This window comes from Vulpes lagopus, chromosome 10, assembly GCF_018345385.1.
Source record: "Vulpes lagopus strain Blue_001 chromosome 10, ASM1834538v1, whole genome shotgun sequence".
NCBI classification, from domain to species: Eukaryota; Metazoa; Chordata; class Mammalia; order Carnivora; family Canidae; genus Vulpes; species Vulpes lagopus.
The window spans coordinates 57,964,608-57,978,092 of NC_054833.1; the positions used below are offsets into that span (position 1 = coordinate 57,964,608).

At 57.7% G+C, this 13,485-nt stretch overlaps 1 protein-coding gene across 1 annotated transcript; it reads right to left on the reverse strand.

Annotated features, from left to right (window-relative positions):
• Positions 1 to 1,852: 1,852 nt before the first annotated feature.
• On the reverse strand, positions 1,853 to 12,881 carry ZFP3 (ZFP3 zinc finger protein). Its single transcript, XM_041771480.1, has 2 exons — positions 12,678 to 12,881; positions 1,853 to 4,510 (listed from the first exon to the last, which is right to left on the reverse strand). Exon 2 carries the CDS (start codon positions 4,500 to 4,502, stop codon positions 2,991 to 2,993), a length of 1,512 nt encoding a protein of 503 aa, XP_041627414.1. The 5' UTR covers positions 4,503 to 4,510; positions 12,678 to 12,881; the 3' UTR covers positions 1,853 to 2,990.
• Positions 12,882 to 13,485: the final 604 nt, after the last annotated feature.

Here is a 13,485-nt window from a genome sequence, read left to right on the forward strand (position 1 = left end):
GTGCCAGACGCCATAGGAGTTGGGTCCACGCTGCCTGCAAAGCGATTTACAAACAAGGACACATGAGTGTTCCAGCCGCGCCGCTGCTGACACAGGGGAGGCTGGAGTGGCTGCAGAGTCCTCTGAGCAATCCTGGGGCTGGAGACGAGGATGTGGGAGAGAGTGGGGAGGGCCTAAGCCAGGTCTGGGGCTCATGGAGAGGCTTCACCTGCCCATGGGTTACCGCCCCCAGCCCTCCTCCTCTCTCGGAGCTCTGGGAGCCTTTGGGGGCACCGCCCACCATCAGATGCTCAGTTCCCACCAGCCTTCTGGGGCTCAGACCTGCTCCCTCTGTCCTGGGCCCTCTTGGGGCCCCCAGGGTCTGTGCACAGGTGCTAACACGTCACAGCGCTCAGCAAGTGGCAGGGCTCTGTGCATCCCCGGGCTCTCCCGGGGCTCCTCCTTCCCGGAGGCTCTTGGGTGCATGCCCAGGCAGATGGCTCCGACAGAGATTCACCCCAAATGTCGAGGCACGCCACAAGGGAGTGGTTATTGCTGCTTACCAGGTTAGTGTCTTTCCAAGGTCAAAGTTTGCTTTGAGAAGTGAGGGAGAGGACCACGGGGGGGGGGGGGGGGGGGGGGCAGGGAGGTGGTTCTGAGGACAGGGTTCAGGTGGCCTATGAGTTCCCCAAGGTCACGTGCATATTTTTCTAGGCAGAGCCTTCCTGAGTCTCGGGGATCCCTCACCTAACAAGCTTAGGAACCTGCCTTGGGGAAGCACATGATGAATCTGAGGAGTAATGACAGTAAACACTAGCCCTAAAATCTCAGCAATAAGGGGGTTGGAAAAAACAAAACAAAACCGGACGTGTTAATGCACCAGGAAAACTGGGATGAGGAAAACGTGCACAGACAGAGCTACCAAAGTTCCCGAGGGCTTTCTCAGAGTCTTGAGGGAGGCCCTTGAGAGTGTGAGGTCTGGTTTTTGTAGCTCTAGACCTACGGGAATCCATAATTCTTTTCCTTGATGGAATTCTGCTTACACAAACATGTGACTAGTGCTCACGGTGACAGGCAGATTCTGACAGCCAGAGATGGAGGGGGGTCACGGAAGGAAAGCTCCAAGTCCCCTTGAGAAGAGTGGGTGCAAGGCGGGGGAGGGGCAGGGGACGTGGTCACAGGGGGTGTGAACTGTGTGTCCAGTAGAGAGACTGTCGTCCACCAGAGCACCAAGGGTGCATGTGGATATCACGCATGTGAACACGGGACTGCAAGTCAGAGGGACGGGTGACACCCAGGTTTTGTGTTGCAGAGGCACAGTCGGGCAGGTGAGCTTCAAGGTCAGCAACAAGCAAAAGCACGCCCTGCACGTGTCATCACCGTATGGGCGTGGGGGAACAGGGGGTTGAGAATCACCCCACCAGGGGCCTGAGTGCCAGACCAGAGCACAGATGGAAGGATGAGGCCTACCGCCAGGTGTCCACACGACGGCACTCCGCTCAGGCCCAGGCTCTGAACCCGGGGGAGCACAGCGGGCTTCAGAATAAACCTGCTGAACAGGTTTGGCCATGAGAGGTTACATTTCAGAGGCCGTTATATGAATCTATTATAGTCAAATCCACGTAGTAAAAATAAAAGCTGTGTGCAGGGTACAGGTGGGGCAGCAGCGAATCTGCCTGTTGGGACCCAGCACGGGGCTGGGGCAGGCTGCAGGCCCTACCAGCTGTATGTGCACCAACAGGCACCCCACCCACCCGGTCACCCCTACCTCCCCGCCCCACCCACATCGTCACCCCACTGCCCCACCTCGCCCACGCGGTCACCACCACCACCCTATTGGCACACCTCTGTCAGTCAAAAATCAATCAGCTGGGCACGTCAAACAGGTGGACTTTATGGTACATAAACAGTACCCCCCTTAAGCAGCTTATGCTCCTCGGCAAGGCTGTGAAACCCGACACGGAGACTGCATGGCCGCATGCCGGCACCTAGCACACACTCAGGGAACGCGAGGCACTGGTGACTGGTCAGAAAGGGGCTGAGAGCAGAGTGCTCCAGGTGCGCCTGGCAGTCCAGGCCCACGGGGTTGCCTCAACCCCGCAGCTCATGGAGTCCAAAACCCCTTCCTTCATGGTAAGAGCAGGCAGGGGCCCCCAGGTGCCAGCCACCACTTGGCACCTCAGACACGTGGGCACATGGAGACCCCAGGATGTTTCCTCGGAGAAGCAGCAGCTTGTGGGAGAACACGGAACACATGGTAGAGACGACGAGGACCCCTGGGCTGTGGGCAAGCCAGGTGGAGGCTCTGGGTGGCGCAGCCTGAGCCCATGGGCAAGCCGGCCCAGCACGGAGACCCCGGAGAGAGCAGCATCACGGCTCCCCCGCTCCCCTCACCCACCAGCCCCTCGGGGCTCTGAGGCCCCGCAGAGTCCTGGCCAGGGCCTGTCTGTCTCCTCCATCCTGCACCCTCTGCAGAACGAGGCGGTCTGGCAGGACGGGGTATCCCCGGGACTTCCCGCTCTTCAGCAACACCACCATCATCTAAGGAAACCGGGAGCACGTCTGCAGGACTATGAAGCTAGGAGGAGCCCATCGATGGATCCCAGGGCCACACAGTTAGGGAACAGGGGGCGTCGTCTCCACCTCAACCTAACACCGCAGGGGCACACATTCACGCATCTGCTGTGCCACCCTTGGGTGGCGTTGGGATCATGTGCCTGCACGTTTCCTGGAAAGTGACGATCTGGGCTACAAGGTGGCTACTGACCCCAGAGCGACGGGATCCACCCAGGGGGGCAGCAGGCAGGGAGCGCCAAGGGGTACAGAAGGAATATTAAGGCCTGAAACAGCTTTTACAATTTAACCCGGTATCGAAACTTCACCAACAGCTCCTAAAAGCGTCCATCCTTTCCAGCCACTGCATTACACCGGGGAGAAGGGGGTCTGTCCACACATGGGATGTGCAAGCTACGGGCACAGCAAGTCCGCACGGAGCCCCTCGCCGGCTGCCATCACTCTGCGCAGTGGACACTCTGGTGCCGGAGCAGGTGGGAGCTGCGGCTGAATGTCTTCCGGCACTGCTGACACTCGTACGGCTTCTCGCCCGTGTGGATTCGCTGGTGGAGGAGCAGCTGGGAGTGCTGGCCGAATGTCTTCTCACAGTCAGTACATTCATAAGGCTTCTCCCCAACATGGATCTTCTGGTGGAGCAGCAGCTCCGAGCTGTCCCAGAAGGTTCTCGCACATTCGCTGCACTGGTGGGGCTTCTCTCCAGTGTGGATCCTCTGGTGGACGGTGAGGTGTGAGGTCCGCCTAAACGCCTTTCCACACTCGAAGCACTCGTAGGGTTTCTCCCCGGTATGGATCCGCTCATGCCTCAGGAGCTCCGAGTTGCCCCGGAAGGCCTTCCCACACTCCTTACACACGTAGGGTTTCTCGCCAGTGTGAATGCGAATGTGCCTAATGATCTCGGAATTCTGGCCGAAAGTCTTGCCACACTCATTGCACTCGTAGGGTTTGTCCCCAGTGTGAATCCTCTGGTGCCGGATGAGCTCGGAGCTCTGCCCGAAGCCCTTCCCGCACTCGTTACACAGATAGGGCTTCTCCCCAGTGTGGATCTTCTGGTGCCTGATGAGGCCCGAGCTGTGCTTGAAGGCTTTGCCACACTCAGTGCACTCATGGTACCTCTCCTCCGTGTGGATGCGCTGGTGCTGGATGAGCTGCGAGCTCACCCGGAAGGTCTTTCCGCACTCGTTGCACTCATAGGGCTTCTCGCCCGTGTGGATCCTCTGGTGCAGGATAAGCGCTGAGTTCTGGCTGAAGGCCTTGCCACACTCCTCGCACTTGTATGGCCTCTCCCCCGTGTGGATCCTGTGATGGTGGATGAGGTGCGAGCTCTGGATGAAGGCCTTGCCACACTCGCTACAGGCAAAGGGCTTCTCCCCCGCGTGAATCCTCAGGTGCCGTCGCAGGCTGGAGTTGGTCCCAAACGTCTTTCCACACTCTTTGCACTCGAAGGGCTTCTCTCCGCTGTGAACCCTCAGGTGCTGAATCAGATGCGAGTTCTGGTTGAAGGCCTTGCCACACTCTTTGCACCTGTGAGGCTTCTCCCCCACAGGAGCTCTCTGCGTACGGGGAGACTCCACATTCTCCATGGGGTTATGGTGGGAGGTGGCAAAGGCAGGGACAGCCTCAGCTGGGGGGTTGGCCTGAGGCGTGAGCAGGGGTGCCCCAAGGCTACAGGTGCGCTCCCGCTCCCCACACTCCCCGTACTTCTCGCCTGGGGGGGGCCTCTGAAAGACAATGGGCCCTGGTGCAAGGCCCCTACCCCGAGGGGACAACTGCCCCGTGCTCCTGTCAGTGGACCTTCTCGAGTGCCTATCCACCGTATCTTCTGCACAGGCCACTTCGAACTCCTGTCCCTGGCAAACCACCCAGGGAAGTGTCTCCAATCCTGTCGCACGTGGCTCGGGTTCCTCAGAAACTTCTTCCTTGGGGATTACCTCCGTGCTCTCGGTCCCCATGTCACAATCTGAAATGACAGAGGGCAGCGTGTGAAGTGGCTACATGGCACGTGACCAGAATAGAGCTAGGGTACTCTAGAGGGCAGGTGCCCATCAGTTGCCTGCCCAAGCGGTCCCAGGGTCTGGTGAGATGACAGGATGCTGCCAAAGAAGGGACCTGGGGTGATGGCGGGCACGCCAGACAAAAGGCAAACCCCGTCCAAGAAGGGTGACAGGATCATCGGAGGAAGAGACTTTTTTAAAAAGATTTTATTTATTTATTCATGGGAGATACACAGAGTGGCATAGACACAGGCAGAGGGAGAAGCAGGCTCCTTTTGGGGAGCCTGATGTGGGACTCAATCCCAGGACCCCAGGATCACGACCTGAGCTGAAAGCAGATGCTCAACCACTGAGCCCCCTAGGCCTCCCCAGAGGAAGAGACTTAAGGAGGGAGATGGGATACGGATGGGGAGAGACACTGGTGAAAGTTGCAGAATACGGGTGATGAGCTGGCAGAGGGCCTGGGGTGGTAGAAAGCATGAACAGGGTGTGCACGGCCAGGACAGGCCCAGAGAAGAGGCAACACGACAAGCAGAGCAGTACCCGGGGTAGAGCGAGGAACCCCTACTGCGCACAGCCCCGGGGCGCTCACCAGGCTATGGGCCAGGGCGCTGTATCCACAGGTCCGACCGTCCAAAGGTCCCCACAGTGGAGCCCAAGCAGAACCACATGTCAGGCCTCTGGGCTCCCCTCTGTGTGGGTGACACAGTGCCGGCCTCAGGGTGCCCCGGGTCCGCTCTACCCCCCACAGATGGAAGGGCTGCCCCCGCCCCGTGAGAAGCCCCAAGACTGGTCACTTTCCAGGCTCCCTTCAGTGCCGCTGACCTGCCTCCTCCTTCCCCAGGACCAACCCCTTGAAACGTCCTATGTGGGGCTAGCTCTTGCTGTCTCAGTACTTCCGGTCTGCGCTCACCTTTCTCCAAGTCAGTCCCAGCATCACCTTGTGAAACGTCCAAACGTATCCTGGTGTTTTCACGCCTGTCATGTCTCTGTATGCCTTTCCTCTTGGTGACTTTTCTTACGTTTTCTAACCTGTTATTATGTGGCAACAGGACTTATTTTTTACAAACTGGTTTTATAAACGATCTCTACAGAATTTTCTTCATCCTTTTTGGATCCCAAAGCCTACACTTTTTCTAAAATTCTGAAAGGCTGTGCAAAAAGTCTTTTAGTTGTCACCGATGTCCTTTCTTCGACACCTCATTAGCAACAGAATAATGAATTTATTTAGTGTAACAAGGAGCCTAGCTAGAGAAATACATTCCTCAGCCTTCTCTGTGGCTGGCTTTGGCCACATGAGATGGTAAAGTGCAGATGAAAGAGCGTGGGACTTCTGGGAAGTCTCCTCAGGGGCGAGGAGATGCCTTGCTTCACTCTTTTCCATACTGTGCCCTGGGCGACAGGTGATGGGCAGGGTGCCACCTTGGACTGTGAGCACACAGGACACTCCAGACCCTATGATGGGGCCAGAGCTGGAAGGACCCTGATGACTCCACAGAGCTGCCATCCTGATCCTGGAATGCCTGCCTCTGGACACACACCCCTTTTTTTTTAAGAATTTATATTTATTTATTCATGAGAGACACAGAGAGAGAAAAGCAGAGACACAAGCAGAGGGAGAAGCAGGCTCCCTGGAGGGAGCTCAATGCGGGACTCAATCCCAGGACCCCAGGTTACCGGCCTGAGCCGAAGTCAGATACTTCATCAACTGAACCACCCAGGCACCTCTGGACCTTTTTTTTTTTTTTTTTAAGATTTTTATTTATTTATGAGAGAGAGAGAGAGACAGGCAGAGACACAGGCAGAGGGAGGAGAAGGTCCATGCGAGCAGGCTCCATGCAGGGAGCCTGACGTGGGACTTGATCCTGGGTCTCCAGGATCAGGCCCTGGGCTGAAGGTGGCGCTAAACCGCTGAGCCACCCAGGCTGCCCTGGCCTTTTTTTTTTTTAATGTGAGAGAAATATGCTTTTGCCTTGCTTAAGCCGTTGCGGTTTTTTGTCTTGTTTTTATGAAGCCAAACCGATTCCTAATTAGTACCCTGGCCCAGGGTGCAGTGATCCCTGTCACAGAAGTGAGGTCCCAGCACTAGGACAATGAGCCTGGCCTCTGTCCAGGGAGTCCACAGCCAATCTGAGGAGTACAATTCCTCTGCCAGTAAAGGGATTACTGTGGAAGGTGATTCTCAAGCGGGAATGGGCAGCCATGGGCCTATTTATCCCCAAGACAATGCAGAGTCGTGGAATGGTTTTGAAGCCAGGGAGTGACACAGCCCACGGTCAGGCACAGGCGCACTAATGGCCACTTCGTGGAACTACCCAGTAAGCAGCAGGCCAGGACCCAGGAGGTCAGCAAGGCAGCGGAGGCAGGCACGGGGCAAGGGGCATGAGCTCTAACCAGGGCGCCAACAGCAGAGGGGATGCATAGAAGACAGCTGGAGAAAGAGTTCGGAGGTCAGATTCTGTGAGACGGGGCTGGAGGTGACCGCATGGGATACAAGGTAAGGAAGACAGAGGAGGGGTCACGACGCTACCCTAATCTCCCTGGAGATAAGAAGACAGGCTATCAGGTGCCAGCAGTGCCAGGGGCTAGGGATGCTGGTGCAGCTAGCTGAGAGAAGAGGACCCATGAACTCTGTCACATGAGAGAAGTTTCAAGATACCTACACAGAGTATCAGGGAACCAGCCCTAATGGTCTGAAACTTACACTGGTCAGGGCTCTGCATGACAAGTGCCGGAGGCCAAGGACAGACACATAGGAAGCCAAAGTTAACGTGGATGAGACCTCCTCTTATCTTCCTCCGTTCCCTCCAGGTCTTCCCACCTTTCTCCACCCCACTCTGGGCCCCAGAACGCTAACCGCGGCAGACAGCACCCGGCCCTCGGGCTTCCAGCTGCACTCCAGTGGTGGTGAGCCCCAGCAGCGGAAGACCAGAAGTAGGGTGAGGCCACCCTAGGCTGGTGGCATACCTCTACCAAAGGTCATTACTCTGCTCGGGGAGTCTGTCCTACCCCTTGATTGTCTCAGGGCCTGGGGCCCAGCAGCCTCTCCCACCTCTCCGGTCTCTTCAGGCCCGAGCTGGCGACCCCTCCAGTGTCATCGGCCCCGGGTTCCTCAACACCTCGCCCACACCCAGGTCATCTACAATTGACTCCTCTGCAAACAGACCTTCCTCAATCATCCCATTTTGAGTGAGCAGTTTCCTGTCTGGATCCTAGTACAAAGGAGGGGGATGGAGGAAGAGAAGCCCACCAATGAGAGAAGGGATGGTCAGGGAAGTAGGAAAGAACCAGGCACCCCATCCCAGCCGTTACCAGGGCCACGGCAGACAGAATTACGAAGGGCCACCTGGAAAATGTCTACCGGGACAATCAGGTGGCCCCGGGTGACCCATGAGAACAGGCTCCATGGCCCAGGAAGCACAGCCAGGTGGCGGCAGACTGATGAACAAATTCGCTACTTCTCTCAGAATCTGGATGAAAGGTCAAAGCCTGAACATGATCCTACAAGGGGGCATGGGGTGAGTGGAGAACCAGGTTTGGAGGGAAGGGGAGAGCAGTGATTTGGGGTGACCTCTGCCAACCTCTGGCCACCCAGAGGATGGTGGTCAGCAGCACCACCAGCCTCACCAGTCGCCCTCTCGACACTTGGAAGGAACCTGATCTCCTAGAGGAACCCCGACATCCTGGAAGCTCTGGTGCTCCCCCGAAAATGACCTGTAATCTTCAACTCCCCACCCCACACAGCAGGTGCCCTGGCTTTCCCACAGACTCAGGGCAGGTACCCAGAAGCTGGATTTCTCCTTTTTGTTGATTCTTTTGCAAATGACAGGCGAGTATGTAGCTACACACAAGGATCCACTGCAGGGGCTTTACCTCTGTTCTTCACTCCTGGTGCCACAGGAGCCAGGAAGTGCCATCCTACAAAAAACGTCTCCCTGATACTCAGCCCCGATCTAGATCCAGATCCACAGCTGGTACTATTCATTCTGTGTCTACTCCCCACCCCCCCCGACCCCCTCCTCCCCATCTCTCCCATAGTCACTGCCTTCCATTATCCAGTGCCTCACAAAGTCATAATTCACAGAACCCACATCTGTCCCCACCACGTAGAAAATCACCTGCCCACGGCACGAGAGGACACACAACGCAGAAGTCAGCATATGTCCACCCCCAACTTCGAGACCTAGTTCAAAATTCAAATGCAGAAAGTCTCCCCCAACTGAATGTGACACCCTCCAACCGCTCTTCCGCCAGGCATCCTGCCAGTGACACAATAATAATGTCACCTGTTGAATGATACTGCTTTATTCCTTCCTGGCATCTCCTCACAAGTGAATCAAAGCCAACATCCACTGGGTAGATTTTCCCAGAGGTGCAGCTACTCATCAGACCTCATGCTCCCGGGGGAAATACTCCCCTACTCACAGCCTGAATTCAAATTTTCATCCATCGTTTCCTGTCTTTGTTTCTTACTTCACTCCCCTAAACCTGGAATTGGCTGTTTCTGGAGAGAGTGAGAAGACAGAAGCGCCCACCTGAGTGGGAGGGTGACCCCTCCTGGTCCTCAGTCTGGAGGTAACATGCAGACCACTCTGGGGTCACCACAGTTCACAACAGGATCTTCAGCTTTGCAAACCCAGATGTTTTTTTCAATGCACCCCCGAGAGCACCCCACCCACAAAGTGCTGATGCATACACCAGATGCCCACCAATTCATTAACAAGAACTAAAACTGAAAGGACCACACTGCCCAGATGAAAATCTACATGGGAAGCCACATAAACCCTGAGAACACGATGTGTCATAGGCTTGCAATCAGAGCAGAAAGACGGTTTTTTGTTTTGTTTTGTTTTTTGTTTTTTAATGAAATGACTGTTAAATTTTAAGAATTCTTAGCCCAGAACGAGGCTGGATGCCCAAGAATCCATTGGGAAATGTACTGAAACTGCTAAATCCCAGGTCCCACCTCAGGCCTCCCAGAATCCCTGGGTGTGGGGCCCAGGGCGCTGTGTCCTGAACAAGTGCCCCGGGTGGTCATAATGCCCCGGCAGGTTCGGAAGCCACTGGCACCACCGCCCCACATTCAGTCCAGGGCGCTCAGCTCGACCCAAGGGCTGGCCTGCCGGGACCACATACGTGTGAGGCAGCAGGATTGTAGATACAGGCTCCTGCCCTCCCTCTGGAGGGCACACCCTCCCCTGAACTCAGAGTACATATAATACAACAGACCAGATCATCTTCTCGGAGTTAAAAACCACACTTCCCTTACGCTTCTCAGACTGTAGTTGCCGTGACTGGACCTGAGCTTGCCCTCAAGTGTCTAAATCAGAGTTTACAGCAGTCTCTTGAGACAGCAACCTCACCCAATCCTTTGAGCTTATCTGCCAAAAACCCTGATGTGATCTGTAGCAAAGAACTATTAATCCATTAGCTGACAGTATGGTTAGATCTAACAATACTGTTGAATGTGAAGGCTGGGACTGGAGGGACAAAAGGCCCAAGAATCACTTCCTTCCTCAACAGAGTCTAGCTGGGGCCACACGCCAGAGGTTTTTCCAGCCCAGAATGATACACGGTAGTAAAACAACGGAGGGCCTGCATGGGAGGCAGCTCTCCCTCCCGTAAAGAAGGACGAGAACCAGGTGAAGGAGCCTGGAAGGGAAAGCTGCAGGCCATGGGGCCACGAGGCCACAGTTAGGCAGGCCAGATGGTGGAGGGAAAGGCAACCGCAGGCCCCATGCCCACAGACGTTATAGTTGTTGTTTTTGCACTACTCCACATGCCATGCCCCACCGCTCAGGGCAGAGGATGAGGGAAGCAAGGCCTCAGAGGCCAAGAAGCACCGGGGTAAAGAGAAAGGGAACAGAAGGAACCTTCTGGCTTCCATGGGGCACATGGACAAGGAAGAAGAGAAGAAAGAGAGAGCACACTGGCATTCTGACGTGGGGTACGGGAGGAGCGCTTACTGCGTGCTGGGCACTACCTTGTGAGGCCCTCACAACCTTCCTGTGAGACAAGCATGCCCCAGAGGGTCACTGTGAGGAGGAGGAGCCCGTCAGCATGCTTTCCCGACTCTCTCCAGCCCCAGAGCAGCTGGGAATCTGGGGACACAGGTGGTGGAAGAATGAGGGAGTGACCTGAGGACATCAGTGGAGACACACTTGAGATGGGTGAGCAGGACGGACGCAGATGGAGTTTGGGCAGGGAGGGAAGTGTGGGGCACTAACGAGACTAGACAGGTTACAGAGAGGGCAGAGAATGTGGCGAGCACACGAAAGCTTGGGCAGGGATCCCAGAACGCCGCATGAGGTTTAATGTCGAAATGCTAAAGCTTATAATACATGCAAAACATCCTTTGCAACTACTCAGATTTATGATGAAACACTTTGGAAGTTGACTGACAAGTAGATACAGGATACAAAGCTTCTCCAATTATTTTGTGGTGCATCTGACCAAAGAAGTGGGCAGTGGCCTTGCACGCTCTGCAGATGAGACCTCCTCTAAGTGTTCCAGGACCCAGAGCGACCAAATCCCTCGCAAGCAACTGTTCACAACAGCAGGGACTGCCTCGGGAATGGATATGCCTTCATGTGGGTCAATGATATTCTAAGCAGGTTTGCTGGGAGCCTCTGGGAATAAAGCCAACCATCCTGAAAGCAGCACAAGAAAAGACTTGGAGATGTCGTTGCCTGGAACTGCTGCTGCTGCCGTTCCTCCCCCAGCTTGGATGAGGCAGAGAGAGCTAAAAACCGAGGCACAGTGGAGCCACCACGTTTGTCCTGACAGCACTTCACCACCTGACTTCCAATGATGAGAGCTTGCACACATGCACAAAGCCAGGCTGAGTTGCATCATGTTACTTGCAGACAAAAGCATCTTAAAGCTGACAGACTTCCCAGTAATGTCTGAAAGGCCAGGTCCCACCAAATATTCAGTATCTGGTACCAGGATCCCCTCCTACCCATCATCTGCACTCACACGTGCAGGAAGCAGGCACTCTCATGCTCCTCTTTTATTTTATTTTTTTTAATTTTTTTATTTATTCATGAGAGACACAGACAGAGAGGCAGAGACATAGAGGGAGAAGCAGGCTCCCTGTGGGGAGCCCGATGCAGGATTCCATCCCAGGACCCCAGGGTCATGCCCTGAGCCAAAGGTAGACGCTCAACCAATGAGCCACCCAGGCATCCCTCTCATGCTCCTTTCAACTGTACTGCCCTGACTTGTGCCATGTGGCTTCTCAATCACAGGTTCCCAAGGCCTACAGAATACAAACTCGTGCAGGTGGCTCAGGATGCCCCCCTGGTCAGGCCCTTTCCCGGGCTCCCCGCGGTCCCCAGGGAGGTTACTGCAGCACCCTCCCCTTTGGGAACAGTTTATATCCACTTGCTGGGATACTCCCGCCCACGGCTAGCACTTCAGGCACACAATCCTCTCCTGTGTGTGCCCCTGAGGTCTCTCACCTAGGAGCAGCCGCTGCAGTGTATGGTCCCTGTCTGGGCAGCCTGTTCCCACACAGCCTTCTTCGGCCCCTGGAGCAAGGATGGAGCTCCCTTCACCTTGCTGCTGGGGGGCGGGGGGGGGGCTGCCACAGTCGGGGCACTCTTACACACCGCCTACGTGAATCCATCTACATAACAAGCCTGGGGGGCCAGTGAGGAATCACTGCACATGCATCCGTGTTCGGGTCCGAGGAGCCCAGCACGGTGCCCGGACACCGCAGATGCCCCTCACCGTCTGCAGACCGGAGCTCCCTCCTCCCGATCCCGAGGACCTGTCGTTTCCAGTGCCCCCCGTCCCCACGGCGGTCCCGCCGCCACGACGGCTCCATTCCCTCCGCGCTCAGAGCCGGCTACGTCCGTGACACCCCCCCCCCGACCCCTCCCAGGAGCCCGGGGTGCCGAGCTGGGGCGCCACTGCCCGCCCTGGCGTCCCCGCCGCCCACTCGGGGCTGGGGGTCCCGGGGGACCCTGCGGGGCCCGCCTCCCTGAGCAGGTGGGGAAATGGAGGAGGGGGTGGGGGGGCAGCCAGTCCAAGGTCACAGCGGGGCTCGGCGCGACCGCCCGGCCCGCGGGCCGCAGCAGCCCCGGAGCCCCGCCCCGCCCCGCCGCGCCGCCCCGGGGGAGGTCTCACCGCCGCCACTCGCTCCCCGCGTTCCCAGCGCCGCGCTCCCCGCCGCCGAGCTCTCTGTCCCACAGGCGGCGGCGGCCCTGCTTCCACTTCCGGTGCGCTCGGCCAATCCGCGCGCGGCGGCCTCCGCGGAGGAACAGGTGGGCGGCCCGCCTGCGCCCCCCCGCCCGCCCCGCCTGCGCCCCGGGGCCCGCCCCGCCGCCGCCCCTGGTGCCCGCCCCGCCGACCTCCCGCGGCGTCGGCTCCCGGGACGTCCGTCCCCGCGCGCCCGGTGGCGCCCGCGTAACCCCCGGATCACCGACTAGCCGGGTCCTCCAGGCGGCCTAGAACGGCCCCAGGGACGCACTTCCGCCGCTGGGCCGGCCGCTCTGCCCGCCGCTGTCGCTGCTCCTCGTCCACCTGCGCCAGGGCGGACGCTGGGCGCTCTGAGCTCGGCCCTCAGCCCGTCGCCCCCTTCCCGGAGCGCCGAACCCCGGGAGCCCAGGAGCGGGGCGAGGAGAGGGAGACCGCTCGGAGGTCCGTGGGGCTTGCTGGAGGGGACGCCGCAGGGGACAGTGCGGGGCAGCGGGGACACCGCCTCCTCCGCCGGCCTTCTGATGTGTGACCAGCGCAGCTGGCTCGCCCCGTGCTCGGGCCCTCTGCCTGGTGGCCCCTGTGCCGTCCTTTGCACCTCGGGCTTCTTGGTTTCAGGTCTCCGTTCTCAGGTCACGTCCCAGAGGGGCCCCGTCCCTTCCAGCGCAGCCCCGGCCGGCAGCACTCCTCCCAAATCCCGGTTCTCGGGCAAGGGCTGTGATTGGCTCCGGTCGGCCGG